This window comes from Hypomesus nipponensis, chromosome 1 (assembly GCF_054491055.1).
Source record: "Hypomesus nipponensis isolate SF chromosome 1, ASM5449105v1, whole genome shotgun sequence".
NCBI lineage: Eukaryota > Metazoa > Chordata > Actinopteri > Osmeriformes > Osmeridae > Hypomesus > Hypomesus nipponensis.
In genome coordinates this window covers 11,292,737-11,310,651 of record NC_140361.1, presented here as the reverse complement: position 1 = coordinate 11,310,651, position 17,915 = coordinate 11,292,737, and the positions used below count along the sequence as shown (strand labels likewise).

General features: G+C 44.4%; 1 protein-coding gene across 2 annotated transcripts in view; it reads right to left on the bottom strand.

Annotated features, from left to right (window-relative positions):
* glra4a (glycine receptor, alpha 4a) overlaps positions 1-17,581 on the bottom strand; it is a 28,129-nt gene extending 10,548 nt beyond the window's left edge. For both annotated transcript variants that reach the window (XM_084699086.1, XM_084699087.1), the window contains exon 1: positions 17,514-17,581. In XM_084699086.1, the coding sequence (XP_084555212.1) occupies positions 17,514-17,581 (68 nt within the window). The remainder of the gene's footprint in view (positions 1-17,513) is intronic.
* Positions 17,582-17,915: the final 334 nt, after the last annotated feature.

Below are 17,915 nucleotides of genomic sequence, written 5' to 3'. Positions count from 1 at the left end.
AAAAAGAAGTGTAATTAATCAACAACTTTTGTCATCACAGGAAAACCCAGCAGTAGATGAGGAAATGAGGATAAAAATCAAGACTGAAAATGACTCGTCTCAGCTGGCGCTGACTGGCTCTCCCATTTCCCATTTTGTTTGGGACATATTGCACTCGATAGACCCTAACTACCGAGAGGAGAGGTGGTAAAAAGGGAAAATATATATTTCTTCCATTCTTCTTCTCCTCTCTCCCTATACACTGGTTTCTGGCTCAGCACCAGTGAGGCTTGACAGATTGATGGCTCAATTGAAATGCTGTGAATGTCACACCAGGGGAGGAAGGCTTTGATACCAGCTCCAGCAGGGCTCAGTCTGCCCCCGACAGGCAGCCTCATCAGGAGGGAGGAGGGAAGAGAGGGAGAGGAATAATGGAGAGAGAGGGAGAGACAGAGAAAGGACAAGACACGGAGAGAGAGACCTACTGGTGCCCAGGGGCCAGCGTGGTGACGGATCTCTCTCAGTAGCTAGCCCCTGCTGTGACGTGGCTGATTTCCCCCCCATGCTTTTGATGCAATTGTTAGCGGATCAGTCAGGACCGGGTCTCTGGTGAAAAATGGACAGCCAGCCCAATCCGCTGCCTCGGGCTCCTCGGCTGTCTTAGGCTCCTCGCAGATAGACCAACCCTGAGGTCCCGGCACCTTGCTCTCTGCATCTCCCTCCCCAACGAGGAACTATATCTGGAGGTTTCAGCGGATGTTTTCAAAAACTCTGAATCCATTAAGCTATTCCCTGACCTTCTGAGAAGTGACGTTTTGGGGGAAATTAGTATTTCGTTAGCGTCATACTGTTTTAGCCTTTACATCTAAACCTTGAGTGATATTACGTGTTGCATTTGCTGCTGTGGATAAAAAGGGATTTGATCAAGCAAATGTTACAGCGGGTCAGGGATTAGCTAAATCAAGGAAAGTATTTTCACACAGTGCAACAGACTACAAATGTGTTGCTGATTCTAATTAGGTTGAAAATAAAGGGTAATTAACATACAGAAACAGACCAGCCATTCATCAAGTCCCTTTTACTCTGAATTAATGAACTCCCACTAGAATTGGGGTGTTTCATTGCTGACTGCTGTTCTGTACATTTCTCTATATTTTACACTCCCTCATGCACACACCCACAGAAACTGTAGACACAAATAAACATATGAATTTATGTAAATTCAACCACAATCTAACTTGCAAAACCATAGCATACATTTCAAGCACAAATCAACGTGTTTGAAAAAGGGATTCACTTTGAACAGGTTTATCATATGATTTTTTGCCACAAGCACTCTAAGGCAAAATACCTCTAATCCAACCAAGAGACATGGAGACATTTTCCCTTTGAAATAATTAGTCTTAGCAGGGGTTTCCGTATGATTCTGAGAGGGGAGAAAGTGACTGACGATGGCAGGGGGATGTCTTACATAAATCCACTTAAAAGTCACTTAAGCTGTGATAGGGTTCAGAGGAGTCAAAGACTCCCATTCTCATTTGGCTTCAGTGCAAAGTCAAGCACATAAACCAACATACTTTCCACCCATACATCAGAGAGTCAATGTTCTGAAGCCAAAGTGATTAGCTAAGAAGACATTTGCTGGGACATGTTGGCCAGCCAGGGTGTGAGCAACTGGGATGACTTTTACTGTATGTGTCACTGGGATAGTCAGCAGTGAAGGAGGATTTATGTTTGGGATTCATCATCTGTTGTGGTGTCTGGTGCTGACACTGGAAGGTAAGGTAGTGCATGCTTCACAGACATGATAAGTCTGTGAGCATAAGTCACTTAACCGTAATAAGTCATCACATTAAACAAAGTTGGATCTTTCCTGGGATTATTCCTGGAATGTTGTTTTTCTCCAGTAGTTTCAGGGCCTCCTTGTCTCTCCTCTGACCATAGATGAATATTTATCCCTGAGCCCTGGGTAGTAGGAAAACTCCCCCAGGCCCCTGGACACCTCCCCATCAACCCTCATGAATTACTAATTGGAAGTCTTTCGCTGACTAGTCTTTTGCTGACTGGTATGATATTTGTCATTGGTCAATTAAAGGCTTGAGAGAAACCTGCCAACTGCAGCAATTAAGCACCCACAAAACAAGTCTACTTAGTTACCTGAAAGCACATGTAAATTGTACCATTGTTGTCAGACATAATTGCCCTCTGAGGATAATTGTGGCTTTCTGTCAATGCTGTTGACAGTCATTGATGGCCTTTCTAGAGGAGCCTGTGAATGAAACCTTGGAGGCCAAATCACTGAAAACCAAGTAGGGACCATTTAATGACAGACATTTTTGAATACTTCACTACCTACATCTGACCTCTGCATCCATGTTGAAGTGATGCCTTGAATACCTAACAACTCGCTTCCAGAGAATTAGTGAACGTTCTGGTCCACAGAGATCATCAAGATTATTTTGTCGTTCCCTGCCTGGGTTCAAACAAAACATAAATATTTGGGTGAAATTGTGTTTTTAATGTGTCGTACCCTTAAAATCATCAACCGAACATCAATACAGTAACCCTTAAAAGCAAGTGGGACTGCTCCAAAGTCAGGAGGAAAAAGTCAATATTCCTGCCACAGTCCAAATGCAATTGGCTATATCTTTAAAGCATATGATTGGATAAACCTTGAAAAGAGCTGTTATGAAACAAGACAGGTGAAATCGCATCATAGCTCAACAGCTGTTCAGAATTCATTTTAGTGAAAAGAAGCTGTGCACGTTTGAATGTTTGACCAATCTGTAGAGTAAAGCAAAACCTCTGAAAACATGTATAACTGTTGTTCTTTCAGGTGCAATATGGACATTTCACTTTGAGCTAACAAATCCATTTAGCATAATGCATGATGATAAGTTTGTCTTCTCCCAGTCATTGTGTGTCTCCAGGTGGCTGTCCGTGCTGTCATGTTATTAAGCATGTTTCCAGACACCTGTCTTGTCTAGTCTGGTGCTTGTGTTGTCTCAGAGATTGAACTGCATAGTAATAACTCAGGACAGACGCATGCTCGTGTCCTATCCGGATGGACAAACACAACAGTAACAATATTTCAAATTTCAGGTATCAGTGTGTGTGGCAGTTGTTCAGCTTGTGTTGATATTGGGCATGACTGGTGTTGTGGAGTGACATCTGCAGTTTGAAAAGGAAGCAGTGAGTTGACTTGTGCCAAGCCTGTCAGAGGAAGTCTGTCAGCAGAGAAATGACAGTCCTATTGGAATGGTATAACATCACCAAGTGTGTCAAAACTGCTGCTAGTATAGATTTGATTACCTTTCTATCTTTCACTGTAGAATTCCATGCAAGGGTCTGTGTGTATTGGCAAAGCTTCATGTATTGGCATGGCAACCTGGGTATCTCCTGTGGTGTTGAATATCACCTCTACAGAGTACCCACAAATGCAAGACTATCATGTCACCTATCTCACATATAGCCTATCAAATTCTATAGATTTCTAAAGCAGCCTTCTCACCCCTATCTTTTTTGTGGTCAACTGCCTCAACATTCTATATTGATGACAATAGTCTACCTAAGTAGTACTGTGTCTGCCGGAAAAGACACGGATGGACTAAGAAAGCCCGCTAATGATGCTGCACTAGCTATAAGAGTTATCTGCTATAAGACCAAAGAACCTGTCAGCCAAACTTTCCAGCGAAATTCTGATGAAACGCACTGTGCTGTATATATGAGCATGAGTGAACCGTAGGGAGGTGGTGAGGTCAGACCTGAGGGCACGGATGTATATTCTTCTCTCCTTTCATAGTTATTATTGGACCCATAGGAGTCTATTATGAGCACTTCTCCTTCCATCTTATTTCACATATCTCAAAGCGACTGCGGACACTGTGAGTGGACAGATTTTCATATTCTTGCCTGAAGGCGTACCTTGATGTAGGTTTCTAACTACTTACTCAAACAGTGATTCTGGCAGACAAAGGCAGGGACATTTTAGTCAATGGAGTTGGGCTCATATTTCATATTCCCCATCTGAGCAGCGCCTCGGCGTAGAATTTACCGAAGTCGATTAGTTTCAATTAGATGGAGCACATATTCTGCCAGTGAATTGCAAACATATGCTGCTAATTGCTTTTCATTAAGGAGCCAGTGATCAGAGAGCATATCAACTGGGAATGTGTCTGGGCTGTGCTCTGGATCCTGAGAGCATGGGGGAAATCACAGTTGTCAGACACCCATGCGTGAATATTCCAGGTTTTTAGGACCATTAGCATAATGTGAGACGGAGCTAAACAGGTCTCTCAGCCTGTAGAAACACGCCTTTCTGGTTTCCCACCTGTGAAATTGTCCTTTACATCCACCAAAGCTTTCTGTCTTGTCCCCAGACATAGTCCACCCTCTCCACCCACTCTCTGATACACTCGGCCTTCTAGTATTTATCACTTCCCTCTGGGCTTTTGAATAGCAATTAGCTTTTGAATAGCGATCAACTGCTAAAAAGTAAAACGAATAAGACCTCTTTAGCGGATAGAGTTATGTTTAACTAGTGTAGATTGCAGTCCATTTATTAAACAGACATAATATCAATTCATAGTATGCTGAGGAAATTCAGTCATTTTACCGGTCACCGGTCTTGTTTCACGGTACATCTTCACTGAACTTTGTGGCAAACAAATTGACGTGTAATGTTCTGTGATGTAAGGACACGTGGTGACCTTTCCGTCATGCCACAGTGTAGTGGTGAGCCACCACGAACGCCTGTGTGACGGGGGAGTGGCCTAAGGACACCCCTGTTCTCTTTTGATCAATAGCATCATTGGAAAATGGAATTGAGAGCACACTGCAATTTACCAGAGCACATTTATCTTCAGTGATGTGGTCTTAGCCACTCCGTTAGGGTCAAGCGTCTGTGTCGGGCGACATGGATGGACTGATGTAAAGCATGGTACCGCACGGTCACTGCCTCCAACTCCCAGCAACCCCCACTAGAACCCTGTGACATCACTCCCAGCAGGACAAATGACCCTGCCGAGGAACATGGTGACAAATGGACATGGGTCACAAGTATAGGTCAAGTCTATTCTTTGAGGGCATAGAGTAGACACACACACCACAGCCAACTGGAAAGGCCAGACATCTTTCTGGGAGGATCAATCAGGCTTTGGTAAGATCGTGACCACGGCGTAAAGGAGATTCATGTCAAAAAAGGTGCATTGACAAGCTATTAAACATTTTACTGCATGTACTATTCGTGCTTCTTGTTTTGTCTAGAGACTCATTGTTCTTCAGATAAGGTAGACCAACACTGGCAGAGAAGTAAGATGAAAATAAGATATATAGTAAGGTGACCTGCTGAACTGTACATGGGTTCAATTGACAGACCGCTAAGAGTCATGCGAGTGAACTGACCTTCCAGCATAGCTGAGTTTAATTCTACCTTATTTAAATGCCACAAACACATTACTTTATGATTTGATTACTGAGCGATTCCCCCACCCCCTTAAAATACTATGTTTTCCACCACAGTATTTATAATGGTTTGTTTTTTTGTGTAAACAATTTGTTTAGCGTGTGAGCCAAAGCTGATGGCAAAATGAGCTTCATGGAAACGTTGTGTGTTTAGTACTGGGATTGCAGGCCCTGGGGTTTAATGATTGAGACTAATCCACACTAACCCACAAAGTCAATCGCTGCTTCCCACTCTGCATCGTTGTTCATGCGTTCTAATTTGTAATGCAATCTTTAATCTGGTGGGAGTGAGGCTTGACATCTCTAGAGACCCAACAGAAATGATGTTTTCATGCTCGTGCAGAGTTGCTGACAGGGACACAATAGGCTGCACTTTGATACTCGATTTATGTCTTAGATGGTGCCCTGTGTTTCCCTGTTTGAACTCCCACCACCACCTCAGGCTTTCCAGGGTCTGTCTTCCGCTGATCTACACTACTCTTCTCCGAAGACTGTGGCTACATCTTCCTATTCCTATTTCATGCCAAAATGTGCACTGTCGTGATTTGATAGTGCTATCAGCTGGATGCCTGAATGTTAGGCGTTGAGCGAAGCTCTATCACTTTAATTTCCCTTACTCTTAATTGGAAGATCTGTCGTCAGATTTTGTGCTGAGAGCTGAACTGGCTACTGTAGACTCATGTAACCACTTATGTTTTTGTGAAGGATCTCGTTGGTTGTTTGCTCGCATTGAATTCAATTTTTACCAATTCAGAGAATGAGAAGGGTTAAAAAGGCTGCCGCTACTACTACCGCCCTCTCATTTTCAATGAAAGATTCTTTTGATAGAGATTCCTTAATGCAAATATCATCAACTTAACTTGACCGTGCATCTTTTAATAACAGCGGGATCAAAGTTGCTCTGATAACACACATCCTTCAGCTTGCAATGACCATCCAGAGGTATGAAAACCCACCACCCCACAACAGTCAAACTGCTAGCGTGACCATAGCACAAACCACGGAATGGATAAATGGATGCTGGCCAATGCGAACATTGACTATGAACCTGAGAGGTGAAGGGGCCCTAGCAGAGACACGATCCAGCCCTCGCTGTCTGTCTTCTCTGTATGCAATAAGTCTCACCCATGCCTCAGATCTGATATCAGGGGCCGATTGCCTCTTGTCAGTCTCAAAGAAACAGCGCTGGCAGCATCACTGATACAGAGAAGGATTGAGCTGGCCGTGAGAGAGAGCTTTGATGTGTCTGTTCAGGACCTGGTTGGACTACTGAAGCACCGTGGAGTAGACCTTTACATCAGTCCCAGGTGTATGTTGCAGTGCGTCATACTACTTGTGATGCTTATACCAGCAATAATTTATAGATTTTACTGCATCACAATCAGCTTTTTACACATCCAGAGGCTTGTAGTTGTAGTAATAAACAAAGAATGAACAGACATTTTGGATCTTAACATGCTTCCACTTGGTCAACATGTTCTTGTACACACCCAAGCCAATGAAGTGGATATTCCTGCCCTGCTTTCTTTAACCTTGATACACCCTATGAAGGTATATTCTAGATTGAGTCTAATGTGACTGATCAAAGCAGGGCGTTCACTATTCTGTGTACTCTTGATCTAGTCAAGGTAATGAAATGCAGTGATGAGTTGAATAAGATTGGATTTTCAATGAGACTGAACCAGGACGGTAATTGTGTGTGACATAATGAAGCGTGAGCTTGTGTAAATGCGTGTGTGTGTGTACAAGTGTGTGTGTGTGTGTGTGTGTGCATCAATATGTGCACATGTTTCTCTCTCCCGCTGACAGGCACCACCCCGGTGTTGAATCCCACCAGTAAATCTCTCTGTGTGAAATCCCTAAGGACTCAGTGTTTATATACAGTAAAGTATAATTAGAAGATGTAGTCTGCTTGAGCGTACTGATTAATGTCTTCCATCCGCTACCTGGGCCAGGATGAATATGTATGCAGGTGTCAGCTCCCATCATTCTCAGTATTAATCACGTAGCCTGATAACACAAGCTTCTTTTAGCGTCTCAGGCTCCTCTTTGTTATCGCTGCCCACTCGCTGCCCCACTGAGTCACCCTAGTTATCCATTCAGGCCTGCTTCTCAGGGGAAAGCGAGGTGAGCTGGCCCCCTTGCCTGTCTCCCTCCAGGGACAGGGTCTACTGATAGTGAGCAGAGCTGGGGCCTGCCGACCTCCTTGGAGGGTGAGTCAAGCGGCCTTCACTTGGTCCCGATTACTGTCCACCTATGGCTTAAACCAATGTGGACAGAGCTGGGAGGCTCTGACGCTCTCCTCTAGATAACAGGACCATGGCTGCCAATGGGGATGAGGCAAATTATAGAAAGACAGACTGTCAGAAATAGACCTCTCTTCTCTCTATCTCTCTCTCTCACCCAACTCATCCACCCCTACCCTTCCTCTGCTTCAGTGCACTCTCTCTGACCTCCCATTTTGGACATGACAGCGAGACCAGGAGCAGCCCAAGGCATGGCCCATGGTTTGCTTCTTTCAGTGGAACTGCCAGCCGCAGTAAGGGAGGGATGGTGGCAGTGGAGGGGGACATACCAAAGACACCATGGTTCCATGCCTGCAGGCTCTTCTGAATTACACCCGTGAAGGAGGCAGGAGAGGCCAGCTAACTAAGCTCAGTGAACTGCCTCTCCCTCCCTTCATCCGTGTGAGTCAATGCTGCTCATCTAACCCAGAACTAACCCCGGCAGACATTTTCCCTGTTTAAAGTTCTAGACATGCACAGGAAGATAATACAATCAGCCTGGGAACTTTTAATCCTCACACTCCCCAAGATTGGGAGTGATTTGGACATGTGCATGCATAGAGGGAAGTCATATTGTTGTCATTTCAAGATCTTAATCCCGGATGATAATAATACACATGGCTTATCAAGCACGTTCGATTCCCTAAATGAAGTTGCTAAAGCTTATTAAATCTCTACTTAACCACCATCATCTATGGGGGAAAAAGTTATTCCTGACACTATAAATCATAGAAGTTTTCCTCACTCGCTCATCCTCGGTGAGGATCGCCGTGAGGAAAGTGTACTCCTCTCCACCAGGATGCCGCTGGATGGATGGTCTCTCATTGGCTCACCATGGAACCGCTGAGCTGCTCATCCTAAAGAGAATGTTGCATCAGCAGCCAAAGCCATTCATTATTAAAGAGCCAGTTCTATTAAGATATAAATCCTGCGTCAAACAACCACTGGTGGTAACGAGCTTGTTTTTCCTCTTGGAATCTTGAATTGCCGTAGCTGCTCAAGTAGGAGTCAAACATGTTGCATCCTTTATCCCCTCCCCCCCCCCCCTTACTGTTCCTCTCTTCAACACCACCCAGCCCTGTTCCAATGACACTAACAATTCGCTCGTCTCTCTCTGTGCCAGTCATCTGAGGTCTCCGTGCTCATTTCAGCCTGATAGGAGGAGAGATTCATACTCCCGGCACACTTCTCCACCCACAGACTCACAGACAGCTTCCTGAAACTCTACGACTAATTGGAATGGCCACCGATGCAACTCACGCAGAAGCGCCGGCTGAGAGAAAAATGATATTGTCTTTGTTATTTCCTCTTTGCTGATGAAGCAGGGGGAAGCAGGAGGAGTAATGATGCATATTCATGATGGAACAGCCATGCTATAATATCTTAGGTTCTGCTAGGGTTCTTTTCAAGGCAAGGGTGTTTTGTAGTTTAATTCTCTGTATTGAGTAATTGTCTGAACCCTACATACAAGCATGTGGTTTTCACAACCAGTGAAGTCTAGTCATCTTTTCCTTGTAAGACAGCTTGTGTCTGGCCCATTTTTTCTGTATTTCAGAGACCCAGACCTGTTTTGTCTTAAGAGCCTTTCTGCAACTTGGCACCAGTATGAAGTAACTGTATTGGACACGCTTTGTGGAATTGCAAGCCAAGCTTGATTCCGTGTTGAGAACAAAGAAATGTGGGTATGGTCCCGCTTCAGCTTGTTAAAGACAAGAGAAGTAAAGGGAGAACAAACTAATCCAGTTACACAGAGCGTATGTTGAGTATGAGTGTCCTTGTCTCCTACCTACCACGTTCTGAAGGAGCAGAAGTTTGAGTCTGACACAGAAACATGATTGCCCTTCCCAGATTCAGTCTTCGATTGTTGTGTGTCCAGCCCATTTTAGAGACATAGCAAGGTAAATCACCTTAATCTCTGAGACAAATTCATTCTGTGCCGGAATCTCAAGGGGAAGTGGAGGCAAAAAAGGCCCCACTGTGTTCAGTCAGGTCCTATCTGAGACGTGTTTATTGACTGCACCTCCCCATTATTGAAAGACAAACATCCCCCTGCCTGTGGGAGCTCAGGGGCCGACCTGCATGACCTCGGTGCCCCATGCTGAAGTCTTGTGCGGACAGACAGACTAATGGCTAGAGTCTCGGTGGTCAGCAATCAAGGTGAGAAGAGAGAACAAGGACGGCTGTTGGGGGCCCAATCTGCGTCTGCTGGGGTAGATAAAGAGATGAGTCCCCAGCAGAGTAATGGATGGTTAGTAGAGTCTGGGCCCTGTGTGTGCAACTCAGATAAACATGGCGGCAGCATGGCCACGCATGCCTAATGTCGTCAGCTCCTCCATCCGAGGGTGGACAGGTTTCTGAGGGCGGCCCAGTCATGAATTCAGATACAATCGACATCATGAGTTGGGGATAGAAGCTTGTTTGCGCTAATGCTAAGAGCATGGCGCGGTAATAACATAGCCGACATTGCAAGTTTTCACACAGCCCACGCAAGGACATCTTGTCAATCTCACTAATGGTGGAGTGGCGCAGAGTGTCTGGCACTGGACCTGAGGTCAGAGTGGCCCAGCTGGACAGAGATGTTTACCCTTGAGAGAGCATCCTCCCCTCAGTTGTTCTGTGGAGAGAATCACCTTAGCTAATGGGTCACACACCATCGGCAAAGAAACATAATGGATACCCCGTTATGGACACCGGTTTCCCAGCCAATCAATGATGTCCGATTGCCATGGAAACAAATGATCGGAATCCTCATTGGTTCTTGCTGGTGTAATGGAGGAAGCAGAATGTCAATAGCATAAACATTGAGTGGCCAGGCAGTGTGCGTTTGCTTGGTGTTAGTAGCACAAGCGAGGTCAGCGTACCGAGTCTCAGACTCGGCAAGCGGCAGGGCTGTGATTAGTGCCGTTGGATTTAATTTGCTCCTCCGGCAGCGGACGAAAGACAAGGGGTGCCTTGATTTATCTGGCGTGCGGAGGAATTACACGGGGCCCCGCGTGGCGTCTGTGCGGCTCGCTCTCATTTCATGCTGCCGGAGAGGAGCGTCCCTCATGCCCCGCCGTTGCTATCTGACGAGCACAGTTGTAATCCCAACCTCGCTACACACCCCCTCCCCCCTCCCCTCCCCTCTCTCTTAAGACTGCTTCACTAGTGATGCGTGACATAGGCTGGGAGAGGAGGGAGCGTTAGAGGTTGGAGGTTTGGAGGTGAAGAGAAAGAAACCGTTTTGAGGAGACTTGTTTTGTTTTTTGTTGCTTCAGCCCACGCTTCTTTGGCTGTCTGTCTTAATGTCAGTGACCTTGAAGTGGCTTTGTGTGTCGCCTCAGACTAGATCTGTGATGATGAAATTGAGGAAATTGTGTTTGTGTTGTCAAACTGATTCACTTATATTAAATTCACTGCAAACTATCAGTAGGCATAGAGCAACAATAAAGAATTGGATTACACGTTGTCAACCGCTTGCAACAGTCTGAATTCCCGGCCAGTGCTGGGTTAAACTGAACTTGGCCTACTGACATCTCATTTATTCCAAATTTCATTGACTGACAGTAGAGCTCCATCTCCCACTCATCTCTCTGTGAGATTCACCCAGTCTGAAGAACCTTCTCTTTAATCAAAAGATTCAATCTTCCCAGTCCCTTTCCTTTTCACACAAGATTATCAATCCACAGTTCCATTTCTGAAATACATTCAATGTATTTGAACCAAACCAAAGATTATTGAAAATTCTTATTTTTGAATTAGAATCTGGAAGTGAAATTCTATTACAGTTCCATGATAGCCTCATATATTTCATCAGCAACAACCAAGTCACATGATATGATGAATTCCATTTTAGTATAGTAATTACACACCACACATGCATTATTGATGGTACTGCAAATCAAAACTACTCTGACAAATAAGTACTTCGATTTGACTCTTTTAATGTGGGGTTCACTGGGTTTGTCTTTGTAAGGCTGTCTCAACCCTGCTTGCGTCTAATGAACATGTTCTGTGTAATGTAATGACAAGATGAAAAGCTTTGGAATGGGCTCACCTCATGTTCCTAATTGCAGAGAATATAATGACCAACAGCAGTGAACCCTGGAGTGCGGTTTCAGTCAGTAAGTGGCCATTTCCATCGTCAAGGGTGACAAAGAGCTGTGGTCTGCCTTGGCCCTTGATGTTCATTAGGGCAGGCAGCCAAGTCTTTGTTTTAAACTAGTGCTGTCAAACGATTAAAATATTTAATAGCGATTAATCGCATTAATGTCATAGTTAACTCGCGATTAAATGGTTAATTATTGCCGTGTTTCAGGTTGTACTAATAGGACAGATCAAGTCAAACATTTGGAATATTACCGACTTCCAAAAGTTATTAAAAACCAGGGAGAGGAATGCCAGAGATTATCAAAGGAAAGGAGGCGCTTGTGGTTGGCAAAGCTCAACCAAGATCTACGAGGGAAAAAACACGATTGAGAGTCACTTGGCTACACCTTGAGTATCGCAATGATATCATACAGTTAAGGTTAGGTTGGTTAAAGACGTTATTGCATTACTTAGTTTGGCCTTCACAACACAACGGTCGTTAATAACTTGGTACTGCGTCTCCCTCACACATCCACACACCATCTGGTTATAGGCCTCCAAACCTTTGTAGGATTTAAGGTCTTCCGCTGTGTATGGGCTCGGCGAGAACACCAGGTAGTTGACTATATCGGGATATGCAACTGAAGGAAGAATCACAGGGTCCTCACGGATCCAACAAGAGGGAGCTAACTCGTAAAGATCTGCACTGCCAATAAATCGTAATTTCTCGAAATATTGCGCCTTTTCCTGTGATCCAAGTCCTTCCCTATATGCCTTTGCATCTTGAACGCATTTTGATGAGCTTTTCGGTGGTTTAGATATGGCTAGATTCAAGTATCCAAAGCGCTCTGCACTCCGTTCAGGTTTTTACACCGAGTGCTTCCACAATGGCCGCGCATCCGGGTTACTGCCCAGAACGTGACATTGGTGAAAACCCTCTATACCTATGGGTTCATGCATAGACTATGCAAATAAATGCATATGTGAGCATCACTGGTTAACATTATTGAAGTCCATGCAGTCTCACCACTCTAGAAAGAGAAGCTGAGCTCACATACTGTACTTCACATGTTAAATATTTAGAAGGATTGTAGTCCATGTTGTATGTGACAGTGTCGGCCGTGTTAGTATGAAGACAAGACAGAGACAGTCTCAATGTTGACAGGTTGAACGTTATAAAAATGGATCTCAGGCCTGGGGTTTCTTTAAGAATGTTTCACCTTGTACTGTATGCCTCTCCAACGAGGAAAGCTTAAGCCTTTTGGACAGCACCACATTCCACCCTGGTTCCTTCTACAGCCCTTCAGACCACGTACATGAACACAAATGGGCTAAATGCTTTCCGGCACCTTCGGGATTCCTTGTGTTTTTTCCAGGGGAGTTCCTGAGGCCAGCCCACCCAGGCAAGCTCTGAACCCGTGTTTGATTCCAACATCTTTAAACAGCCGCGCTCTGTCCGCTCTGTGAGTGAGACAGCTGGCATCCACAGTGGACAGCGCAGTCTAGTAGGAAGCAGGGTGTTGAGGGGAATTTCTTTGCATGTGCATAAATGTTCTTATGAGTCAGTGATTCATGGTTTTCAGCCAGAAGTGTGGAAATTACACCCTGCAAGCATGAACAGAACCTGATGACAACACTCCAGAATAAACATTCACACCTCTCTCACAGGTGAAGCACAGTGGTGAAGAACAGTGTGAAAATCAGTAGGATACCTGAGTTTTTGTACTTTTTGCATTGTGATGTTTGCGACAGAGGGAAGTGATACATTTGGCACCGTGAACCTTTGGTGTTAATTGAAATCACTTCCTGAAAAGGAGTCCTATCAGCACCTTGACATCTCAGTACTTCCGCAGCACTCAGGGTTTTGCTCAGTCTTCATATGTGGCAAAAGAGCTTGTTATGCACATTTCATCTCGTCAAGACAGGGAAAGGTCATGCACGGCAACGGGTGAAATAGGCAGAGAGTCATCTGTCACATCTCCTCAGCCCAAGGTGTCAACCCTGCCATGAACACACTGGCTCTCTCCGGAGAGACCATCAGTAAACTGTCAACTCCGCACCATATATCCCCACTGAAGCACAGGAAGTATCTGTGTCACAACCTTGTTGCGGTCCACTTTTGTGTTGTTGTCGGCATAAACTTAGGCCAAGTGTGTTTGCCCGATTCATTGTTTAACCCCCAACTGTTTGCTGAAAGGCACTGAGGCAAACAGACAAATATTGATAGAAGGGAGAAGCAAGTCAGTTTGTTTTGTACAAAATTAGTCTGGAGTGATTTTGTCTGGCTCTACAGTTGGTTATTGAACTCAGATAAGCCAATGGCAAACAGTCTTAGACAACACAGTATTCCAAGGATGAACATTGAATATTCATTATGATAGACTGTCTCATTTTATGAACATACATTGCTAATTCATTGCTGTGTAGAGTCTGCTAAAATGTTGAAATGGGATTTATTTTTCTATTTAGTTCAGTGGTAATTTGGTACCGTTTGGTGTGCCTTGTCTTGTGTGAGCCTGGTGTGGGACAATCGCCTGTTCCTCTGTGCTTAAAACCTTTTCTCATGAAAATATTGAACTAACTAACAAACTAAGTAACGTGTGAGCATTACAAATGGGCTTTCTTTCCTTCTCTACCCCAGTATTTCTTCATTGTTCCATTCTGTTTCAGGGAAGTGAAGTGGACTTTCAAGGGGTTTGAAAAGAAAGGGAAAGATGATGTGTCCCGGGTGTCTGTGACAGACCAAATTCAAACCACATCGTACGTTTAATTATTGATAAGCCAGACAATGTTGTTTTTGCATTTTTATGTGACCTACTGGTACGCAGTTTTCTCTTTGTAGCAGCTCTGTGATTCAGGGAAACTGAAGACAGAGTTGCTCCAAAAAATGTTTGTTCTTTGTATTTTTGCCTCGAGTAACATTTTGTAAAGGATTCTTACATTCCAGTGAGACTAGCCATCAGAATTTAATTAAAGTATTTACAAAAGGTTAGTCTACGATGTTCATTTTCAGACCGTTCTTTTGAAGTCACTTTGAATGAAGGTTTTTGTGTTGCATGTTCAACGAAGAAGGAAGGAAATACCTAACTAGGTTACCTGACTAGTTAAGCTGTCAAGTTCTCTATGGCCACGGAAAAGGACATTTGAATATGCGGCTGACAAACTTGGTCTTGAGTTCTCTGACCCGAATTCAAAATAAACCCACCTATGCAAAGCAAGTGTTCTGTGTGAAGGGCAAGACAAAGGATGACTGCTGAACCAGGAGCGTCCTTTCCTTCTGACATGTCCACAGCTTTACTTTTTCTCACTGGACCAAGTTACCTTTGTGACTCTACATAATTCAGATACTGACCCATTTTAGAAGTTGGCCTGGAATGTTGACTATTCAACATCCAGTTGAATCACCCCCTTACCCCCATTTTGTGTTTGTACAGTACATATTTAATGAATGTCCTCTCTCGTTTTCCACCTTCTCTTGTTGAGCCATGTGATGTGATTGAACAGAGTTGAGTGGGAAACACCCACCCACCCTCTTTCTTTCTTTCTCTCTGTCTCTCTGTCTCTCTGTCTCTCTGTCCCTTTCTCTCTCTTTCCCTACTACTCTCTCTGTCTGTCTTTTCTTTCTTTCTTTTTCTTGCTGTCAGATTAGGCAATATGATGACTGCAATGATCTTCTGGTGACAATCTGAGGTACAGTGTGCTTTCTCCATCTGTGTATGTCTCGCTCCTCTATCTGTGTGTCTGTCTCTGTTTTTGAATGATCTCAATGTTTCCCATGTAATTTGAAATGGAGTCAGATACAGAAGATTTCAACGTGTTAATAAAATGTATCAGTCTAGTCAATCCATCTTCTTCCTAGACAAGGGTCTTTTTTGTTAAGAAAGTCACATTTTTGAATGATTCAGCTGCCATTCATAGTTACTTGACATTTTCAGACTTGAGCCATATGCATGCTTAAATATGCAGATACACACGCACACACATTGTTAATGTGCCCATCCTCGCGATTATATCACAAATGGTTTACTGAACCCTGCTGTCTAGTTGTCCTGGGTTGTCAGTCCCTAAGTGACCATGTTGGCCCTCCACAGTTCTCTGCCCCCATGTCTGGAAGGGTTATGGCTTCCTGCCCCCACAAATCTGTCTTAATTTCTGTTTATATTGCTCCCATTCCCACTACATTCTTTAAGTGCTCCTTTCTTCTTTTTCACCCTCTCTATGCATAGTATGTCATGTTTTTCTATACTCTAAACCACCTTTCTGTCTTTCCTTTTCTCGAGGTGTCCTCTTCCTCCCTTTCTCCCCTCCTTCTGCCCTCTCTTTTATCCTACACCTCTGCCCCATTTCCTCTTTTCTCTCCCACTATCTCCCTTGCCCTCTTTCCCAAAACCCTTTATCTCTCTTAGTCATTGCTCTCACTCTCACTCTTATTCATTCTCTCTCTCTCTCTCTCTCTCTCTCTCTCTCTCTCTCTCTCTCTCTCTCTCTCTCTCTCTCTCTCTCTCTCTCTCTCTCTCTCTCTCTCTCTCTCTCTCTCTCTCTCTCTCTCTCTCTCTCTCCCACCTGTCTTTCTCTGTGTCTCTGTCGCTTTCACTCTCTCCCATCACCCTCCGTCTACCTCTCTCTCTCTTTCTCAACCCCCCTTCTCTGCTGATTTCTCTGAGGAGGTCCTGTCCCCTCAGTGCTCCTCAGGCTAAGCGCTGCTCTCTCCACCCCGGGTTCACACAGTGGAGGCTCTGGGATTATGCAGATCTTAATTCCCTTTCTGCTCACACCTGGGGTTGACAGGGCATGAAATAGGGAAAGCGTTCACTGCAAAACTATGGAGAGAGAGTAACGGGGGAGACATTCAGAGAGAGATGCAGAGAGAAAGATGGAGGAAAAGGGGTGAGACATTCAGAGAGAGAGAGAGAGAGACATACAGAGAGAAAGAGTGAGAGAGGCAGAAGGCAGTGAGGAAGAAGATATGGCGAAACCCAGCAAGAAAGAAAGGAGGGAGAGAGAAGCGAGACATTTAGAGAGGGGGGAAGCGGAGAAGGTGGGGCAGATGGGCAGCGGAGGGTGAGCGAGGAGAGGTGTGACTGTTGTGTCTGTCACTCCAGACACACAGCATAAACACGGGCGGGTGCACTGGACTTTTTCACACAATCATTAATTTAGAGCTAAACGCATGGCAGTCATGCACAATAAACAACTGTGTCCGTTCGCAAAGAACTGTATCGCAGCTCCACAGGTAGTTCAGGTCAGTGCAGATTCCTTTTCTGTGCGTTTATCTAAAACAGTTATTCACTGGTGAAGTGAGACTTCAGCAGATAAATGTTCAATTATCTGTAGAGGTATTACAAAAAGTTTGGATTGAGTTTACACATGGAGGAGGAGGTGTAGGTCAGTACCTTCAAGAAGTATCCTTGTCTGTGACTGTGTGTCTTTAAGGCATTTCTGGTTTCTGGGGGTAATATATTAGCTTTTGAATTTTTTTGTGACATTTAAGCTTCTAAAGAGGTATTTTGCTTTTCGAGTTGACATTTCAGCGTGTTCACATGCTGTGAGATTTAAAGTTTTACTTAAAGACCAGAAGTACACAGAAAATCTTCATCAAAATGTGGCCAACCTCAGTGTCACCACAAAAGGGACAGAAAGGAAATGTAACGTTTGTCTTCCATCCACCTCGCAATCCAACAGAGAGAGAGAATGAATAAACAATCAAGTGTGTCTTACCTGATAAAGCCTCCTTGGAAAAAGCAAAAAGACAAGACATATAGAATCCTTATAACCTGTGGGAGCATTCTCTGGATCAGTCTCTCTCAGTCCCTCTGAAAAAACTTGCTGAAATAAATAATATGAGGAATTACCAAATCCACTGAGCTGCTTGGGAGACTAAGCAAGAGGAAGGCATCGTCTTGCAGAGTGATCCAAGCTTGTCTTTGGAGAAACTTCTCCTCCCCTCCCACCAAGTCCACAAGGCTGTACAGATCCAGAATAGCCTCTTCCCTTACTTGTGTGAGCAGGAGTGGGCAGTATGTCAGTGGACATGTGCCTCTGTCAATGTGTTTGTGTTTTAGATGGCTAGTCTGTGCTTTTCTTCTTCTTTCTCGCTCTTTTTTATGGCCAGCTGCTCGC